Source organism: Argopecten irradians, chromosome 15 (assembly GCF_041381155.1).
Source record: "Argopecten irradians isolate NY chromosome 15, Ai_NY, whole genome shotgun sequence".
NCBI lineage: Eukaryota > Metazoa > Mollusca > Bivalvia > Pectinida > Pectinidae > Argopecten > Argopecten irradians.
Genome location: NC_091148.1, coordinates 34274621 through 34297492, shown reverse-complemented (window position 1 = coordinate 34297492; position 22872 = coordinate 34274621). Strand labels below are relative to the sequence as shown.

The 22872-nt window shown below is 39.2% G+C and overlaps 1 protein-coding gene across 7 annotated transcripts in view; it reads right to left on the bottom strand.

Annotated features, from left to right (window-relative positions):
* The window catches only part of LOC138309507 (potassium voltage-gated channel protein Shaw-like), a 153725-nt gene that overhangs the window by 21105 nt on the left and 109748 nt on the right, over positions 1–22872 (bottom strand). For 5 of the 7 annotated variants that reach the window (XM_069250722.1, XM_069250727.1, XM_069250725.1 and 2 more), the window contains 2 exons: positions 2628–3540; positions 1085–1123 (listed from right to left, as the gene is read on the bottom strand). In XM_069250722.1, the coding sequence (XP_069106823.1) occupies positions 1085–1123; positions 2628–3540 (952 nt within the window). The remainder of the gene's footprint in view (positions 1–1084; positions 1124–2627; positions 3541–22872) is intronic. The other 2 variants (XM_069250729.1, XM_069250726.1) reach the window with 1 other exon arrangement.

Sequence of the window (22872 nt, the reverse complement as noted above, 5' to 3'; positions counted from 1 at the left end):
TTATTATTAGCTTTTACAATCCGAAATAAACTACATTAGTGTGACCCCCAATTGTTCAGAGTTATCGCCCCTTTTAACCGAAAATGTTGCGTGACTCGAAGGTTTATGTAGGAGAAGTAAGATAATGACGTAGGAATTTAGATTTTCAGAGCAGACAACTTACCGGCTGCACAAAAAAATGACGGAGCACAAGCATTCGTCTCAGTTAAAATATAAAGTACATAACCAATCACAATCATAGAGTTTAGACATAATAACTTTTTCAAAATACCAATGTAAGTCATGAATTTATTGTATTTGGTTTTCAATAGGATTTCATTAGGTAGTTTTTTTTATGTTACTCGGAAAACAAAATGATGTGATCATTTTGAAAACAATATTGAAAATCAACAAATTGATATTAAAAGCCTTTCAATATCAACCACAAATTACAACTTCATCAATACAATGTACCAATTTTCCACCAATTGTCTGCATAAGCAACACCGCAACTACGTCATCGTATTTGTGTCGAGTAAATGCATTCTACAAGCTGCCTTAGTGAGGAGCATTGTGACGTAATGGTGACGTCATGAAGCGATGTGATGATGAAACACTGATGAGACAAGACATGATGAATGATGCGGTTATATGACGTATATAAAATGTATGATCATGTGATAGAATGGAGGATTCTACAGTGTTTGTTTCTAAAGGACGACACAACGGATAGAATGACGTCATCTCATGCCAGCTCTTTCATTGGACAAACAAAATGCTGGTATACGGGGACATGCGCGGTAACTATATAGAATCTACTACGTTGATCTACCACTACTTTTTCTGACTACTGCTCAAACCAACATAGCACATGCGCTAACGGAAGCAGATAATTCGTCATACCCGTTAGTATAACAAGATAAATACGGTCAGATATAGGGGGTCGGGAAGTGCACGGATTCTGCAGTGAGGGTGTGTAAATACAAAAGGTGTTTCCATGGCAACCTGCCTCCAGCACACCTAATAAATATACACATGTACCCATACATAGCATGTTGCCTTGACTACCTCTAGTGCGCATGCGCTACACATAAAGATCACTTACTACGGAAAGGAAACATTTCCTGGATAGCACCCCCTTGGGCTTCAGGGAAAAATAAGATTGATGAACATTATCCAACAACATGTATTTGCAACAAAACTTCGCCAGAGCAGAGCTTTCTGTATCGTGAATTTCCCATGCAAAAGACCGTAAGACCTATTATATCCTAAATTTCATCATTCGCTTTGCTATTTAAATTTTGTATCCAAAGTAAAATAATTCAGACCAAACCTCCAATTAACAAACACTTGATATCGTAGCTATGTCATAACAAAGATTATGTGGTAGGAGGTTCCAAACCCCAATTAGTATGGTAGAAGGTGGAGAGCATAACGCTGTTTCTATTTTGATAACCGTGATCTACATTTATATGAGATAAACGTTTCTGATAGATATGGGCAGAAATTAAACTATCGAAATTAGGAGAAATCTAAAACATGATGCTACATTAAAACAGGTTTAGCAAGTCCGTTCTAAATAATATATATTTTAGTATTGAAATATTTCATTTTAATATTGAAATATTTTATTTTAATAATTATTCCTATTTTTAGATGGTGTACCCCTAAGAATAACGTAACACAGAAAGCTCGCCCGACTCTGCTAAATAAATAGGAACATGTAGCAATAAAGAGAAAAATTGGCTCTATGTCTACATCAACAACAAGGGTTCTGAGGATGCGCACGGTATACCGGAAGTAATGTAAATCTCAAGCATATGAATGTTTGAAGTGATTTTCGAATCTTATTGGAGAGATGAGCTTTGACGCGCTGTAGATTCTCGTCAAACGGAATCACCATTAACTTAATGTTTACAACATGAATTTATAATCACGAGTGAAAAGTTTACTTGGAAATGAAAACTATTGAATGGATGGAATGGATTAGAAACTAATGGATAATGATTATAATGAGTAATTATGATTTCTGAAAAAAGAGATTTCGTGTAAATTTCTACATGCAATCATTGACAATGCTATAGAATCATATAACATAGATATAAATAGAATATATTGTTTACATGAATAGATATACATAAATAAAGTGTAACCAAATATGGCGCTATATTGTTTATATAGTTTTCAGTGCTTTAGTTGCTATACAGTATATAGTCGGTGCTGCCACACATTTTGCTACCGTGTAGATATATTTGCAGTGGAAAGAGTTCTACCCTATAATTAACATTAACAAACACAGCAAGATTTCATTTCTGATCTAATAATATATAAGATAACGGTTAAAGACAGCAACACCTCCACGGAGACACACAGGATGTGATCCGCGCACCTGTTCCTACACGGGGTTAGTGTACCGCTGGTCTAGTCTCTACAAGTCGTTAATAGGAACGTCATTCAAACTAATTGTATATGCAAACAAAATGATAGGAATTCAACGAGGGGCAATGATATATGTTCCAATAATGAAACCTAATGCAAACTATGATAATATACTTTCGGTAATGTCAAAACCTTAAACACTACAAGAAAAGATTATACATCCAATTTAAAACTGGCCTATTCGTTACTGTTTAGCTACTAAGACTTACCTATTCTGCTTATTTTTGTATTCAGCGCACCTGGGTGGTTCTGTTTGATAGCGTTCATGCGCCGGTTGGTCGGTCCCTGCCCCCCGGGCATCCCCGCCGCCTTAGGACCCTTGGGCCGTGGCGCCTCCACGGGTAAAACTCTTCTTCGCTTTTTGGGCAATTTAGAGCGCGCTTGCGTGTGGGAATAGAAGAGCGCAAAGTTACTGACAATGACAGGGACTGGGAGGGCGATCGTCAGTACACCCATGAGGGCACACAACGCACCAACGAACATGCCCACGTAGGTCTTAGGCACCATGTCCCCGTATCCCACTGTAGTCATGGTAACAATGGCCCACCAAAGCCCCACTGGGATGCTGGTGAAATCATTTTCTGGGTTATACTGGATTCTCTCGGCGTAGAAGATGAGAGCCGCAAAGATCACAATACCTAACACAAGAAAGAATATCAACAAAATCAGCTCCTTGGCGCTGGCCTTGAATGTGTGAATGAGAATCTTCAGGCCTGCAGAGTGCCGAGTTAGTTTACACAGTCGCATAATACGAATAATACTAAAAAATTCCAAAATGTCACTTTCTTGTTTTAGACTTGTTAATAGAAAGTCAAGATAAAAAGAGAGCGTGGCTATAATATCTATAATATTCACCGGTGCTTTGAGGAAATCCAATTTGTTTGGAGCAACGATTAGACGAATGATAATTTCAAACGTGAACCAAGCATTACTCGCACACTCTATGTAGAAGAATGCTTCGTGTGGCTCGGTTTTTCGTTTTTCCAGGCGCCATGTCACGTTGCCATCTGACATATTTGAGGTTACGTTGCGCAAGACCGGAACTCGCATCTCCGGATGTGTTTTCAGACAGAAGGACAGAATAGAAACGACGATGAAGAAAACAGAAACAACGGCAATCACCTGCAACATAGAAAGAAAAAAGTTACTGGCTTGAAAATAAAATCGATTAAGATATCTATTTTTCCAATCAAAAGACAGTAGATGTTATCATACATCAGAGTTATTTCTCCTTGAGCGGAAATAATTATTGCTGCTTCCTCTGTGGGAAGAAAACGTCATCGATTTACGAGAAAACGTCGTATTTATCACAAAGTTATGACGTCACAGTGAATTCTTCTTTTTTTAAAGAAAGATACATTCTAAAATAGAAATAGTTAACATGAATTATAAATTATATTCAAATATTGAGGAATTTCCAATTGTATGATATTGTACATCAGTAATTAATAATACGTAATTATGTAAATAACAATAAGCATAAGGTCAGAATCAAGAAGGTATACAGCGTGCTATGATGAGGTAAACAAATGTGTCTCATAAGATCGTGAATCATCGCCTCTTTCCGTAAAACAGAAGGCGATATCGCCGTAGGAAAGTCCCGAATGTTAAAGAGTCGATATGTTCACTTGATTTTTACGTAAGCTTAATGATCAGATTTAAATTCAATGTGTATTTTTGTAGTTTGATATGTTTGAGCTCAGGAATGTGACAGAGTTTGAGCTCAGGAATTTGACAGAGTTTGAGCACAGGAATGTGACAGAGTTTGAGCTCAGGAATGTGACAGAGTTTAAGTTCGTCCGACATTTCTTGTTGATTTGACAGTATTTCAATGATGTAAATGGATGATGACGTCACTAGTCTGTTATCATATAACGGTATTAGTAATCAATAAATGGATATGTAATGATGTAAATGATGTCAACAGCTATTGTATCATTCAATTACAAAACATTTTGAAGTAAAGAAAAAACAACATTGCAACACCTATATAACACTGGATTTTTCACTGCCGGATTTTTTTAACTTGCATGGAATGACGTTATAATGGATGCCACTAACTATTGATGATGTGATAGATAACGACAAGCGATATGTCAATTGAACTGAAGTCGGGTGTGTGTAATAGTATGTGGTTTCGCTGGAATGGTCCGGATATTTTACTATATGTTAAAGACTGGGATCTTTCATGTCCAACATAATGTTTTTGGCATTTTGTTTAACTATTCATAATTAGTCATAAAGTTGACATAGGAATAAGTGTGAGTATCCCTGTTGAGCCGCAAAAGGACAAGACATCTATACGGAGGTTTAGGATGCAGTTTAAAGATAACTTTTTATTACTATCATGCCAACTTTTATTACTTATTATGATTTTGAATAATCAATTTTAAGCCCATACTAAGATTTTGCTTTTTGTGACATGTAATTGTCAACGATCAAGAACTTAACCCCTATCCCCTGACCCCCATCCCCTATAACCCAGATCTACTCCCCCTCATCCCCTACCCCTTTACCCCACCCTCTATTCCCGGACCCCGCCCCTATCCTCTGACCCCTCTTCTATTTCCGGACCCCGCCTCCTATCCTCTGACCCCCTCCCCTATTACCGCACCCCACCCCCTATTACACTTCTGATCTAAAGTGGCCTTCCAAGACTAGCTTAGATTTGATTACCGTGTTTGTGCTCCTCGTCCCCGATATCAGGACAATATTCCATTAAATGTAAATACACGTGTAATTAGATATCCGAAATAAAATTTAACATCCTACATTAATATACAGCTCCATGGCGACCCGTACGCTCTCTCTTTATCCGGAATTCCATTTTCACTCCGGTTTTATGTAATAACCATTTACATTTTATTTGTTCTACCTAATTTCCGGTGCCTGTTTATACTGTGCGTTCCGAGCTTCCACTTGGCCTGTCAAGTGTTTCTCTGGTGTGTGGCCGTTTTAGTGATCATGATGTATTGATTCCCTGTCTTGATGCGGCTACCAATCGAAGTCCACACTAAACAGTCGACGAGTAAAATGGCAGTAAGATACGGTGTCATGCTAGAATGTGGGATGCTCAACTAGTGAATGTATAGTAAGGGACTGTCGGGTAGGAGCTGATGTTTCTAGAGATAAGAATACATACAAAATCAAGAGGGTGAGACGGTCTGACCGAGGGAGTAGAATTCAAGGAGAATAAGTGTAGAGGCTAATATACAAAATCAAGAGGGTGAGACGGTCTGACCGAGGGAGTAGGATTCAAGGAGAATAAGTGTACATGCTAACATACAAAATCAAGGGGGAGGTGATACGGTGTTATCAAGGGAGCAAAATACCAGGAGAATAAGTGTAGGGGCTAGCATACAAAATCAAGGGGGGGGGGGGGGGACGGGAGACAAAATACCAGGAGAATAAGTGTAGGGGCTAGCATACAAAATCAAGGGGGGGGGGGGGGAGACGGTCTGACAAAGGGAGCAGGATTCCAGGAGAATAAGTGTTTGGGGCTAGCAAACACAATCAAGAGGGAGAGACGGTCTGACCGAGGGAGCAGAATGCAAGGATGGTATAATCTACAGTTCGAGAAACCAGAATGCACATGAGTAAGGATTCTCAACAAACAGAGAAGGGACAGGGAGATCAAGTGAGAGAAACTACCATAGTAAGCAGACCGAAATCACAATACAATGGCATGCGACATAGATTAAATATTGAAAACCAGAATGTTAGAGTAAGGATGGGCACAAATCACAGTTAGGGCAAGCGTACCGAGAAACCAAAATGAAAGAGCAGTAATGACTAGTGGATCAATTTCCGAGAACACGAGGAAAAGGAGGAACAAGAGAGAAAGAAGGCGTTAGTTGACCTGAAAAGTCTGGGATAAAAGGACAATGAGCGTACTGACAAAGCAGATCGAGAATTATAAAAACAATGCAGGGTGAGGCAAACAGGTTAGCATATCTTGGAACCACTGACAAAGACATTCAAGGCTAGCTAATCAAAAGAAGTAGAACAAGGGGAACAGCAAATAGGGCTGATACAATAACGACGTGGTGTACAAAAAAGAAACAAGGGGAACAATAAATAGGGAATATATACAATAACGACGTGGATTACAAAAGAGAAACAAGGGGAACAATAAATAGGGCATATATACAATAACGACGTGGATTACAAAAGAGAAACAAGGGGAACAATAAATAGGGCTGATACAATAACGACGTGGTGTACAAAAACGACGAGGTGGATTACAAAAGAGAAACAAGGGGAACAATAAATAGGGCATATATACAATAACGACGTGGATTACAAAAGAGAAACAAGGGGAACAATAAATAGGGCTGATACAATAACGACGTGGTGTACAAAAGAGAAACAAGGGGAACAATAAATAGGGCATATATACAATAACGACGTGGATTACAAAAGAGAAACAAGGGGAACAATAAATAGGGCATATATACAATAACGACGTGGATTACAAAAGAGAAACAAGGGGAACAATAAATAGGGCATATATACAATAACGACGTGGATTACAAAAGAGAAACAAGGGGAACAATAAATAGGGCATATATACAATAACGACGTGGATTACAAAAGAGAAACAAGGGGAACAATAAATAGGGCATATATACAATAACGACGTGGATTACAAAAGAGAAACAAGGGGAACAATAAATAGGGCTGATACAATAACGACGTGGATTACAAAAGAGAAACAAGGGGAACAATAAATAGGGCATATATACAATAACGACGTGGATTACAAAAGAGAAACAAGGGGAACAATAAATAGGGCATATATACAATAACGACGTGGATTACAAAAGAGAAACAAGGGGAACAATAAATAGGGCATATATACAATAACGACGTGGATTACAAAAGAGAAACAAGGGGAACAATAAATAGGGCATATATACAATAACGACGTGGATTACAAAAGAGAAACAAGGGGAATAATAAATAGGACTGATACAATAACGACGTGGATTACAAAAGAAAAACAAGGGAACAATAAATAGGGCTGATACAATAACGACGTGGTGTACAAAAGAGAAACAAGGGGAACAATAAATAGGGCTGATACAATAACGGAGTACAAATGAGAGGCAACGTATGGCATATAGGCTCAAAGATTGAGAAATCAAAACAAAAGGGGATAGCATCCTGATACATCATTCAAATGTAGGGAGATGAGGTGATGGCATCCTGAGAGATCAGTTAGAAATCACCAGGATATCACATATCTTCAGATGAAGATTGTCAACAAACAGGATATGGGCTGGCGGTTAACGGCATTTTATGTTTGTTTTTCTTCTCGACCTAGATCTAGCAAGAAGTCCTTGTTGATTCCATTACATATTTTAATGTTCCCATGGGCAATCTTAGATTAATCTTGACCAAGATTTCTGCTCTTGACCGAATTAGTTGTATAACGCTATTTTATATACTGAATCTTCACTTAAGAGCAGACCTTAGTTAATGCCTGGTATGACTACTGAAGCAAAAGGCTTCCTTGTCTAGAAAACCTGTTCTTACTTATAAAGAATTGTGAAAGAGTCTCCGTGTAATACTTAATTGTATATTTTCGATAACACTCTCTTCTGTCGATTCCAACTGCTGTCTTTTTCTTTAATCCAGTTGTATCATTTCCTGTCGATAGATTTTATTATTACCTCATCTCCATGTGTGGAGAATGATATGTCTGTATTATGACTTTCGCTCTCACTACAATGGTCAAGCAAACCCTGTACAAACATCATATGTGTTATATATCTGCAAGTGACAATGTTGTAGTATTCAGGCAACATTCCATAACATTTAAGGATGACATTCGTACGTCTACGTAACGTCTTCTAAACACCCATGCCGACATAGTATCTCAATATATTTGCTCCTTGTTCATGTACTCCGCCTTATAATGTCGTATTAAACTCAAATGTTCTTTCTTACTTTTTTGCTTTTGCCTTCATTTTAAAGTCATATTATTTTGTGGGATTTTAACCACACACTTACAAGTACTATGAGTTAAAGTGGAAAAAGTTTAAATCGAATGGAAATAATGAATGTCTTCATCTCCCATCATAACTGTACCTAATCTACTTGTGCGTTGTCCGTCTACTCTATCTCAAGGATTACAATCACCAATATGCTAGCGTTGTTCGTCTACTCAATCTCAAGGTTTACAATCACCAATATGCTAGCGATGTCCGTCTACTCAATCTCAAGGTATGCAATCACCAATATGTTGTTGCTGTCCGTCTACTCTATCTCAAGGTTTGCAATCACCAATATATTGGCGTTGTCAGTCTACTCAATCTCAAGGTATACAATCACCAATATGCTAGCGTTGTCCGTCTACTCAATCTCAAGGTTTACAATCCCCAATATGTTGGTGCTGTCCGTCTACTCAATCTCAAGGTTTACAATCACCAATATGCTGGTGCTGTCCGTCTACTCAATCTCAAGGTTTACAATCACCAATATGTTGGTGCTGTCCGTCTACTCAATCTCAAGGTTTACAATCCCCAATATGCTGGCGTTGTCCGTCTACTCAATCTCAAGGTTTACAATCACCAATATGTTGGTGCTGTCCGTCTACTCAATCTCAAGGTATACAATCACCAATATGCTGGCTTTGTCCGTCTACTCAATCTCAAGGTTTACAATTACCAATATGCTGGTGTTGTCCGTCTACTCAATTTCAAGGTTTACAATCACCAATATGTTGGCGTTGTCCGTCTACTCAATCTCAAGGTTTACAATTACCAATATGCTGGTGCTGTCCGTCTACTCAATATCAAGGTTTACAATCACCAATATGTTGGCGTTGTCCGTCTACTTAATCTCAAGGTTTACAATCACCAATATGCTAGCGATGTCCGTCTACTCAATCTCAAGGTATGCAATCACCAATATGTTGGTGCTGTCCGTCTACTCTATCTCAAGGTTTGCAATCACCAATATATTGGCGTTGTCAGTCTACTCAATCTCAAGGTATACAATCACCAATATGCTAGCGTTGTCCGTCTACTCAATCTCAAGGTTTACAATCACCAATATGTTGGTTCTGTCCGTCTACTCAATCTCAAGGTTTACAATCACCAATATGTTGGTGCTGTCCGTCTACTCAATCTCAAGGTTTACAATCACCAGTATGTTGGTGCTGTCCGTCTACTCAATCTCAAGGTTTACAATCACCAATATGCTGGTGCTGTCCGTCTACTCAATCTCAAGGTTTACAATCACCAATATGCTAGCGTTGTCCGTCTACTCAATCTCAAGGTATGCAATCACCAATATGTTGGTGCTGTCCGTCTACTCAATCTCAAGGATTACAATCACCAATATGCTGGCGTTGTCCGTCTACTCAATCTCAAGGTTTACAATCACCAATATGCTGGCGTTGTCCGTCTACTCAATCTCAAGGTTTACAATCACCAATATGTTGGTGCTGTCCGTCTACTCAATCTCAAGGATTACAATCACCAATATGCTGGCGTTGTCCGTCTACTCAATCTCAAGGTTTACAATCCCCAATATGCTGGCGTTGTCCGTCTACTCAATCTCAAGGTTTACAATCACCAATATGTTGGTGCTGTCCGTCTACTCAATCTCAAGGTATACAATCCCCAATATGCTGGCGTTGTCCGTCTACTCAATCTCAAGGTTTACAATCACCAATATGTTGGTGCTGTCCGTCTACTCAATCTCAAGGTATACAATCACCAATATGCTGGCTTTGTCCGTCTACTCAATCTCAAGGTTTACAATTACCAATATGCTGGTGTTGTCCGTCTACTCAATTTCAAGGTTTACAATCACCAATATGTTGGCGTTGTCCGTCTACTCAATCTCAAGGTTTACAATCACCAATATGTTGGTGCTGTCCTTCTACTCAATCTCAAGGTTTACAATCACCAATATGTTGGCGTTGTCCGTCTACTCAATCTCAATGTTTACAATCACCAATATGTTGGTGCTGTCCGTCTACTCAATCTCAAGGTTTACAATCACCAATATGCTGGTGTTGTCTGTCTACTCAATCTCAATGTTTACAATCACCAATATGTTGGTGCTGTCCGTCTACTCAATCTCAAGGTTTACAATCACCAATATGCTGGTGTTGTCTGTCTACTCAATCTCAAGGTTTACAATCACCAATATGTTGGTGCTGTCCGTCTACTCAAAAGCAAGGTATGTAATCACCAATATGCTGGTGTTGTCCATCTACTCAATCTCAAGGTTTGCAATCACCAATATGCTGGCGTTGTCCATCTACTCAATCTCAAGGTATGCAATCACCAATATGTTGGTGCTGTCCGTCTACTCAATCTCAAGGTATGCAATCACCAATATGCTGGTGTTGTCCATCTACTCAATCTCAAGGTTTGCAATCACCAATATGCTGGCGTTGTCCGTCTACTCAATCTCAAGATTTACAATCACCAATATGTTGGTGCTGTCAGTCTACTCAAACGCAAGGTATGCAATCACCAATATGTTGGTGCTGTCCGTCTACTCAATCTCAAGGTTTACAATCACCAATATGTAGGCCTTGTCCGTCTACTCAATCTCAAGGTTTACAATCACCAATATGCTGGCTTTGTCCGTCTACTCAAACTCAAGGTTTACAATCACCAATATGCTAGCGATGTCCGTCTACTCAATCTCAAGGTTTACAATCACCAATATGCTGGTGCTGTCCGTTTACTCAATTTCAAGGTTTACAATCACCAATATGTTGGCGTTGTCCGTCTACTCAATCTCAAGGTTTACAATTACCAATATGCTGGTGCTGTCCGTCTACTCAATCTCAAGGTTTACAATCACCAATATGTTGGCGTTGTCCGTCTACTCAATCTCAAGGTTTACAATCACCAATATGTTGGTGCTGTCCGTCTACTCAATCTCAAGGTTTACAATCACCAATATGTTGGCGTTGTCCGTCTACTCAATCTCAAGGTTTACAATCACCAATATGTTGGCGTTGTCCGTCTACTCAATCTCAAGGTTTACAATCACCAATATGTTGGTGCTGTCCTTCTACTCAATCTCAAGGTTTACAATCACCAATATGTTGGTGCTGTCCTTCTACTCAATCTCAAGGTTTACAATCACCAATATGTTGGCGTTGTCCGTCTACTCAATCTCAAGGTTTACAATCACCAATATGTTGGTGCTGTCCGTCTACTCAATCTCAAGGTTTACAATCACCAATATGCTGGTGTTGTCTGTCTACTCAATCTCAAGGTTTACAATCACCAATATGTTGGTGCTGTCCGTCTACTCAAAAGCAAGGTATGTAATCACCAATATGCTGGTGTTGTCCATCTACTCAATCTCAAGGTTTGCAATCACCAATATGCTGGCGTTGTCCATCTACTCAATCTCAAGGTATGCAATCACCAATATGTTGGTGCTGTCCGTCTACTCAATCTCAAGGTATGCAATCACCAATATGCTGGTGTTGTCCATCTACTCAATCTCAAGGTTTGCAATCACCAATATGCTGGCGTTGTCCGTCTACTCAATCTCAAGATTTACAATCACCAATATGTTGGTGCTGTCAGTCTACTCAAACGCAAGGTATGCAATCACCAATATGTTGGTGCTGTCCGTCTACTCAATCTCAAGGTTTACAATCACCAATATGCTGGCGTTGTCCGTCTACTCAATCTCAAGATTTACAATCACCAATATGTTGGTGCTGTCAGTCTACTCAAACGCAAGGTATGCAATCACCAATATGTTGGTGCTGTCCGTCTACTCAATCTCAAGGTTTGCAATCACCAATATGTTTGCGTTGTCCGTCTATTTAATATCAAGATTTGCAATCACCAAAATAGTTGACCCCTGAGCATTACTTTAAGAAGGACAAATCAGCTGTACGTTTCAAACTTGATTCACTTCTGCTATGTTAATTCATAGCGAATGACAAATAATACCACAAAACAGTCCGACCTATCTACCTAGAACAATGACCAATCTAGAGTACACATGGTCTATAGATGGTCATTGCTTGGACTAATTCGAGCGGTCAGCTTTGAGGGCGAGAAAACAACGAGTCGTAAACAGATGCAAAATTAACATTAAGTGTACTGGTGAGCCATAGTGTAATGGCGATCGATAGCAGAATGTGTTTCCCTCAATGTGTGTCTTGTACGGGGAAGCACAGTCAGCGAGCATTCCCTGTAGGCGTGAGGCGTTTGTACTCATACTGCTACGAAGAACAGACACCGTTCAAGTATTCTCAAAGTCTATTTACATTTAGACATACTGAATATGCTTTAATGAAGAATATACGTAGCTATCTTTAAGTTCAGTTACATTTGGTCATTCTGTGTTTGCATTTTATCACAGAGTTTGGAGTAGTTTGAGTTTAGAGAAGTGTGTTCCCATCGATATGGAAATATGAGGCTCAAGAGTTTGAAATGAACATCAATTAAACTTTTGAGTTCCTTTGTGGAACAAAGACTTTTTGTCAATAGAAGGAAAAATGACACTGATGCAAAACATGAAGAGCGTCATTTACGTAATCTTCAAATTTAGTTCTGATATCTGCTTATGTATGCCACCAAAGGGTCAATGACCGAAGGAACAATGGTACTAATTGTTTGTTCCGCAGCTATATTAAAGATGCTCCACCATCGACAGAGCATAAATGATATTCATCATTTGAACAATAATTTGTGATTAATCGCGTATATACATGTTTAGTTAACACAAAATATAATATAAAATACTTCATTTTGCATTTGGTGCATGCGTAATCAGTACTTCATTCCATATAGGATATAGTGCCACGAAATTTTTTCGGGATGCAATCAATCATTTTCATATTTTAACCTTAAAATAAAATAAGAAGCGCAAACTTTTCAAAGGTGGTAATGGTATAAAGTAAGTAACTTTTGTAACTGAAAAAATACTAAATCGTCTGCTCATGTTTTTGATAGTAAAAAAAATACCATTTGTCAGCGGTGGAGCATCTCTAAACATTGGACATGGTAAATAAACTACCTTACATCGATCTATAGTTTTATGTCTTTGTTATGAGTTGTAATTGTAGGGATATATTTAATAATCCTGGTTGTTGTGTAGGTTCTGTCTATAAATTTACTGGTGGGGACGGTCCTGGTTGTTGTGTAGGTCCTGTCTATATATTTACTGGTGGGGACGGTCCTGGTTGTTGTGTAGATTCTGTCTATATATTTACTTGTGGGGAAGGTCCTGGTTGTTGTGTAGGTTCTGTCTATATATTTACTGGTGGGGACGGTCCTGGTTGTTGTGTAGGTCCTGTCTATATATTTACTGGTGGGGACGGTCCTGGTTGTTGTGTAGGTCCTGTCTATATATTTACTGGTGGGGACGGTCCTGGTTGTTGTGTAGGTTCTGTCTATTTATTTACTGGTGGGGACGGTCCTGGTTCTTGTGTAGATCCTGTCTATATATTTACTGGTGGGGACGGTCCTGGTTGTTGTGTAGGTCCTGTCTATATATTTACTGGTGGAGACGGTCCTGGTTGTTGTGTAGATTCTGTCTATATATTTACTGGTGGAGACGGTTCTGGTTGTTGTGTAGGTTCTGTCTATATATTTACTGGTGGAGACGGTTCTGGTTGTTGTGTAGGTTCTGTCTATATATTTACTGGTGGAGACGGTTCTGGTTGTTGTGTAGGTTCTGTCTATATATTTACTGGTGGGGACGGTCCTGGTTGTTGTGTAGGTCCTGTCTATATATTTACTGATGGGGAAGGTCCTGGTTGTTGTGTAGGTTCTGTCTATATATTTACTGGTGTGGACGGTCCTGGTTGTTGTGTAGGTCCTGTCTATATATTTACTGGTGGGGACGGTCCTGGTTGTTGTGTAGATTCTGTCTATATATTTACTGGTGGAGACGGTCCTGGTTGTTGTGTAGGTTCTGTCTATATATTTACTGGTGGGGACGGTCCTGGTTGTTGTGTAGGTCCTGTCTATATATTTACTGGTGGCGACGGTCCTGGTTGTTGTGTAGATTCTGTCTATATATTTACTGGTGGGGACGGTCCTGGTTGTTGTGTAGGTTCTGTCTATATATATTTACTGGTGGGGACGGTCCTGGTTGTTGTGTAGGTCCTGTCTATATATTTACTGGTGGGGACGGTCCTGGTTGTTGTGTAGGTCCTGTCTATATATTTACTGGTGGGGACGGTCCTGGTTGTTGTGTAGGTCCTGTCTATATATTTACTGGTGGGGACGGTCCTGGTTGTTGTGTAGATTCTGTCTATATATTTACTGGTGGGGACGGTCCTGGTTGTTGTGTAGGTTCTGTCTATATATTTACTGGTGGGGACGGTCCTGGTTGTTCTGTAGGTCCTGTCTATATATTTACTGGTGGAGACGGTCCTGGTTGTTGTGTAGATTCTGTCTATATATTTACTGGTGGGGACGGTCCTGGTTGTTGTGTAGATTCTGTCTATATATTTACTGGTGGAGACGGTCCTGGTTGTTGTGTAGGTCCTGTCTATATATTTACTTGTGGGGAAGGTCCTGGTTGTTGTGTAGGTTCTGTCTATATATTTACTGGTGGGGACGGTCCTGGTTGTTGTGTAGGTCCTGTCTATATATTTACTGGTGGGGACGGTCCTGGTTGTTGTGTAGGTTCTGTCTATATATTTACTGGTGGGGACGGTCCTGGTTGTTGTGTATGTTCTGTCTATATATTTTACTGGTGGGGACGGTCCTGGTTGTTGTGTAGGTTCTGTCTATATATTTACTGGTGGAGACGGTCCTGGTTGTTGTGTAGGTTCTGTCTATATATTTACTGGTGGGGACGGTCCTGGTTGTTGTGTAGGTTCTGTCTATATATTTTACTGGTGGGGACGGTCCTGGTTGTTGTGTAGGTTCTGTCTATATATTTACTGGTGGAGACGGTCCTGGTTGTTGTGTAGGTTCTGTCTATATATTTACTGGTGGAGACGGTCCTGGTTGTTGTGTAGGTTCTGTCTATATATTTACTGGTGGGGACGGTCCTGGTTGTTGTGTAGGTTCTGTCTATATATTTACTGGTGGAGACGGTCCTGGTTGTTGTGTAGGTTCTGTCTATATATTTACTGGTGGAGACGGTCCTGGTTGTTGTGTAGGTCCTGTCTATATATTTACTGGTGGGGACGGTCCTGGTTGTTGTGTAGGTCCTGTCTATATATTTACTGGTGGGGACGGTCCTGGTTGTTGTGTAGGTTCTGTCTATATATTTACTGGTGGAGACGGTCCTGGTTGTTGTGTAGGTTCTGTCTATATATTTACTGGTGGGGACGGTCCTGGTTGTTGTGTAGGTCCTGTCTATATATTTACTGGTGGGGACGGTCCTGGTTGTTGTGTAGGTCCTGTCTATATATTTACTGGTGGGGACGGTCCTGGTTGTTGTGTAGGTCCTGTCTATATATTTACTGGTGGGGACGGTCCTGGTTGTTGTGTAGGTTCTGTCTATATATTTACTGGTGGGGACGGTCCTGGTTGTTGTGTAGGTTCTGTCTATATATTTACTGGTGGGGACGGTCCTGGTTGTTGTGTAGGTTCTGTCTATATATTTACTGGTGGAGACGGTCCTGGTTGTTGTGTAGGTCCTGTCTATATATTTACTGGTGGGGACGGTCCTGGTTGTTCTGTAGGTCCTGTCTATACATTTACTGGTGGGGACGGTCCTGGTTGTTGTGTTTTCTGTCTATATATGTACTGGTGGGGACGGTCCTGGTTGTTGTGTATGTTCTGTCTATATATTTACTGGTGGAGACGGTCCTGGTTGTTGTGTAGGTTCTGTCTATATATTTACTGGTGGGGACGGTCCTGGTTGTTGTGTAGGTCCTGTCTATATATTTACTGGTGGGGACGGTCCTGGTTGTTCTGTAGGTCCTGTCTATATATTTACTGGTGGGGACGGTCCTGGTTGTTGTGTAGGTTCTATCTATATATTTACTGGTGGAGACGGTCCTGGTTGTTGTGTAGGTCCTGTCTATATATTTACTGGTGGCGACGGTCCTGGTTGTTGTGTAGGTTCTGTCTATATATTTACTGGTGGGGACGGTCCTGGTTGTTGTGTAGGTTCTGTCTATATATTTACTGGTGGGGACGGTCCTGGTTGTTGTGTAGGTCCTGTCTATATATTTACTGGTGGGGACGGTCCTGGTTGTTGTGTAGGTTCTATCTATATATTTACTGGTGGAGACGGTCCTGGTTGTTGTGTAGGTCCTGTCTATATATTTACTGGTGGCGACGGTCCTGGTTGTTGTGTAGGTTCTGTCTATATATTTACTGGTGGGGACGGTCCTGGTTGTTGTGTAGGTTCTGTCTATATATTTACTGGTGGGGACGGTCCTGGTTGTCGTGTAGATCCTGTCTATATATTTACTGGTGGGGACGGTCCTGGTTGTTGTGTAGGTCCTGTCTATATATTTACTGGTGGGGACGGTCCTGGTTGTTGTGTAGGTCCTGTCTATATATTTACTGGTGGGGACGGTCCTGGTTGTTGTGTAGGTCCTGTCTATATATTTACTGGTGGAGACGGTCCTGGTTGTTGTGTAGGTCCTGTCTATATATTTACTGGTGGAGACGGTCCTGGTTGTTGTGTAGGTTCTGTCTATATATTTACTGGTGGAGACGGTCCTGGTTGTTGTGTAGGTCCTGTCTATATATTTACTGGTGGGGACGGTCCTGGTTGTTGTGTAGGTCCTGTCTATATATTTACTGATGGAGACGGTCCTGGTTGTTGTGTAGGTCCTGTCTATATATTTACTGGTGGGGACGGTCCTGGTTGTTGTGTAGGACCTGTCTATATATTTACTGGTGGGGACGGTCCTGGTTGTTGTGTAGGTTCTGTCTATATATTTACTGGTGGGGACGGTCCTGGTTGTTGTGTAGGTTCTGTCTATATATTTACTGGTAGGGACGGTCCTGGTTGTTATGTAGGTTCTGTCTATATATTTACTGGTGGGAACGGTCCTGGTTGTTCTGTAGGTCCTGTCTATATATTTACTGGTGGAGACGGTCCTGGTTGTTGTGTAGGTTCTGTCTATATATTTACTGATGGGGACGGTCCTGGTTGTTGTGTAGGTCCTGTCTATATATTTACTGGTGGGGACGGTCCTGGTTGTTGTGTAGGTTCTGTCTATATATTTACTGATGGGGACGGTCCTGGTTGTTGTGTAGGTTCTGTCTATATATTTACTGGTGGGGAAGGTCCTGGTTGTGGAGGTTCTGTCTATATATTTACTGATGGGGACGGTCCTGGTTGTGTAGGTTCTGTCTATATATTTACTGGTGGAGACGGTCCTGGTTGTTTTGTAGGTTCTAGTTTCTTTAAGACTGTCCCTGTCGCCACACAGAATCATGATATTGATTTTCCGATCAGAAGAGATGCTATATTAACGGTACAAACAACAGCTATGGAAGCCACGTAGAAACATTCGATCTAATACGGTAGTAGTGTAGGAGCATAAAACGTTTAAATATCTACAAAGAGAACACTTGTTATAGCCTTCATGAATCGTATCTACAAAGAGAATACTTGTTATAGCCTTCATGAATCGTATCTACAAAGAGAATACTTGTTATAGCCTTAATGAATCGTATCTACAAAGAGAATACTTGTTATAGCCTTCATGAATCGTATCTACAAAGAGAATACTTGTTATAGCCTTAATGAATCGTATCTACAAAGAGAATACTTGTTGTAGCCTTCATGAATCGTATCTACAAAGAGAATACTTGTTGTAGCCTTCATGAATCGTATCTACAAAGAGAATACTTGTTGTAGCCTTCATGAATCGTATCTACAAAGAGAATACTTGTTATAACCTTCATGAATCGTATCTACAAAGAGAATACTTGTTATAGCCTTCATGAATCGTATCTACAAAGAGAATACTTGTAATAGCCTTAATGAATCGTATCTACAAAGAGAATACTTGTTGTAGCCTTCATGAATCGTATCTACAAAGAGAATACTTGTTGTAGCCTTCATGAATCGTATCTACAAAGAGAATACTTGTTGTAGCCTTCATGAATCGTATCTACAAAGAGAATACTTGTTGTAGCCTTCATGAATCGTATCTACAAAGAGAATACTTGTTATAACCTTCATGAATCGTATCTACAAAGAGAATACTTGTTATAGCCTTCATGAATCGTATCTACAAAGAGAATACTTGTTATAGCCTTCATGAATCGTATCTACAAAGAGAATACTTGTAATAGCCTTCATGAATCGTATCTACAAAGAGAATACTTGTTATAGCCTTCATGAATCGTATCTACAAAGAGAATACTTGTTATAGCCTTCATGAATCGTATCTACAAAGAGAATACTTGTTATAGCCTTCATGAATCGTATCCTCATTAAAATGAGCGTTAAATACGTTTTGTTGGCAGTATTATATAATTACGTTTTATTTTACCATAGTATAACGTAACTAGTTTGAGGTTTTGGCATTGTAAGATCTAGAGCAGGTCTCACTTGGTTATGACGTTAAAGATTTATGATGGAAGACCCCACTCGAGTATAACGTTCATGAAAGAGATGTGGAGTAGGCCCATTCGAGTATAACGTTTATGAAAGAGATGTGGAGTAGGCCCCACTCGAGTATAACGTTCATGAAAGAGATGTGGAGTAGGCCCCAGTCGAGTATAACGTAAAAGAGATGTGGAGTAGGCCCCACTCGAGTATAACGTTCATGAAAGAGATGTGGACTTAGGCCCCAGTCGAGTATAAAGTAAAAGAGATGTGGAGTAGGCCCCACTCGAGTATAACGTTCATGAAAGAGATGTGGAGTAAGCCCCAGTCGAGTATAACGTTCATGAAAGTGATGTGGAGTAGGCCCCAGTCGAGTATAACGTATAGAAAGCACATGTAGACTATGCCCCACTAGAGTATAACGTGTACACTTATGTACAAGACATGTGAGGTAGGCCCCTCTCAAGTATAAGCTGTCCAACAGATGTGTACGTAGTAGGCCCCTCTCGAGTAAAAAGTATATAAAAGCTGTGGAATAGGCCCCAATCAAGTATGTATGCGAGTAAATTGATGTGCAAAATTGTGCTTGTGTAAGCTTTGAACACGATACTACAATCACACAACAATTTAAAAAGGAAATAGGCTGTGAACGTACTTCTTGTATTATAAACTCTGTTAAATACCTATCTAAAACATGTTTACAATATGTAATTCTTATACAATAAACTCTATTAAATACCTATCTAAAACATGTATACAATATGTAATTCAAATAGACAAAATATAAAATGTAGTAATAAGATGTAAACACCAGCCAATACATCAGGAAATCATCAGCCATTGACATTAACCGATTCAGGCTTCGTGCACTCTCACGGGGAAAGCTAGTAAGGTATTCAAAATGACAATACACCGTCAACTAACACAATTAAGACAATCAACACAATTAACACCGCTCAACTGTAAATAAACGTTTATACACAACAGTCAATGTTGGGGAGAGAGGAAAAATAGAAATTATCGAATAAAGAAATTGTAAAAATGTTTCTTTTTCAAGAAATGATTTCGATATTGACAACATAACATAATTTAAGTACCACTAACAGTCTACCATTGTGTATAACCTAACTCATAACCCTAACTGTTATTTTTGTTTTTGTGTTGTTTGTTTACTAGTTTAATAGCTGGTCATGATAACTAAATGCACGTATATATAGATTATCGTTTTAAATGATAGATATCGAAAGTATCGGTTTTCATTTGGGATTTGAAGGTATTCTGGTTTGGAAAAAAACCGATGAACATTGCATCTACATGTATCTCTAAGGATTGGTGCTTAAATAATGAGCCATCACTGCTCATGAATTTATTCTTTGAAACAGTACCAAAGTTTTTATCAAATTGCAAACTGTTTCTCCACAATGCATTTCATTTCCTAATAATAAGAGATTCTTTTTCAAAACATGAATCCTAAATGGATTTATAATTAATAACGTATGATTTATTAAATACATTACCTTGAGATACTGAACACTTTTATCAATATTTATGATCTTTTTACGAGGATGTAGAATATGAAGAAATGGTTCATACCTTATCTTCTATGGCTGGTTTTGTTACAGCACATATCCTGTTCCCTATCGCTATCATTGACATCATACTACTTACAGGACATTATATCAATATATCGACCGAATGGATAATTCATAGGCCCAATTATAGTGACACGGACAATCAATTTCCATTTAGAACCACGTATGCAGCGAACATCATAACTTAATTACAGTTGTATATTCACTGTACCTTTTATATGAAATGACAATACTTCATATTTTGAATAACTTATTAATTGATTTATGAACGTATTGGAGATGTCAATTTGATCGAATCCAAGAGTTACTCTTTTTTAAACGCATGAGTTGATATTGACCAAACACTTACAAGATCAAAGTGGAATCACCATTGTACTATTTGGATCAAGGTCATGGAGCAACTATGTTAAGTAAAAAAAAACCTCTGGATTCTGGCCCCTGGCCGAGACACACCAAAGTCTATAAAAGTGGTAGCTCCAACTTCTGCTTAGCGCCCAGCATAAAGGGAGTGTGACGACTGGTTCACCGCTGTTAGTATAATATGACTGGGACGGGTGTGTTGCTTGGTGACTTTGGTGGCATGCTTCAGTGAAACAGCACTTTAAAAAGGGCAAGACTTCGCTTTTATACAAGGAGGCACAACAAGAAATTAGTCTCATAAAACAAACATTTACACATGAACATGTTCCATACATGGAATGTCGTCCTCAAATGACCTTAGCTGTTACGTTAATCCTACAAACTCCCTATATACTTTATCTGTCTGGGTACTGGTATCTGTTACGTTAATCCTACCAACACCTTAGATACTATATCTGTCTGGGTGCTGGTAGCTGTTACGTTATTCCTACCAACTCCCTAGATACTATATCTGTCTGGGTACTGAGAGCTGCTACGTTAATCCTACCAACTCCCTAGATACTTTATCTGTCTGGATGCTGGTAGCTGTTATATTAATGCTACCAATTCTCTAGATACTATATCTGTCTGGGTACTAGCTGTTACGTCAATCCTACCAACTTCCTAGATACTATATCTGTCTGGGTGCTGGTAGCTGTTACGTTATTCCTACCAACTCCCTAGATACTATATCTGTCTGGGTACTGAGAGCTGTTACGTTAATCCTACCAACTCCCTAGATACTATATCTGTCTGGATACTGGTAGCTGTTATATTAATCATACCAACTCCCTAGATACTATATCTGTCTGGATACTGGTAGCTGTTATATTAATGCTACCAACTCTCTAGATACTATATCTGTCTGGGTACTAGCTGTTACGTCAATCCTACCAACTCCCTAGATACTATATCTGTCTGGGTACTGGTAGCTGTTACGTTAACCCTACCAACTCCCTTGGTACTATATCTGTTTGGGTACTGGTAGCAGGCACCCTTTTAACTATGAGAACAACTACTGTGACAAACTCAACAGTTTGGAATTGAGATATCCAGAATGTAAAAAAGCATCCCCAAAACTGCTTGCTCAAATCCACCTTCTTTGTTTCGGCTAAATACACTCTCATCTACTGAACCTAGAATGGACAAGACAAGATGGACTCGCAAAGGCAGCATATTTACTACACTAAATGTGGAGTACCACATACAGTATAAAACCACGTGTTTGTTAATAAAATGATCAAGGAGTTTTAGATAGGGAGGATTAAGCTATTCATTGTAATTCTTTTTACATATAGTTTACTAAATTATGGTAAACATTTCAATGTTTAAGTACAAGTAAGATACTTTTTTGATTGCGCTGAAATGAAAAGTTCCCAGGTATTTACCATATCATGGAATAACTTCAAAATTCTAAAATATGCTGTTTGTGTAACCTGCATAGTAAAACATCCTCACGTTTTCATTATTAACCTGTTTGTATGACAAATAATCCAATCATTTATTTTTGTCGAGTAGCTAAGCGACGTGTATGAAGAAGTTGACGAATTGGTGCATGACAAATGTTTATTTGATTTTGTGAGCAAGTTTAAGTTTGTATCTTCGTCATTTGTTTATTTATGAGAGAAACGTAGTCATTTTCCGCTTTTTTTTCTCACACAAAATAATGACGTAACGATCTAACAAATTTAGAGGCAAATCGCTAAATTACGAATAAAAATACAGATCACAGTTGCTAACTATCGCACTAGAAGTATGTGTGTTGAGAGTTTAGACAATTTGTGTGTGTTCAGAAACAGGGTGGCAATATACACAGATTAGAAGACTATACAACATTGCTATAGTAACATCTTAAATCTTACACATGTTATCAACTTTATATCATGTCAAGGTTATTGTTATGTTATAGATCAAACATTGTATAAATTTACAACACGAATTCTAGTCTACAGTGTGAATGCATTATAACATGGATATA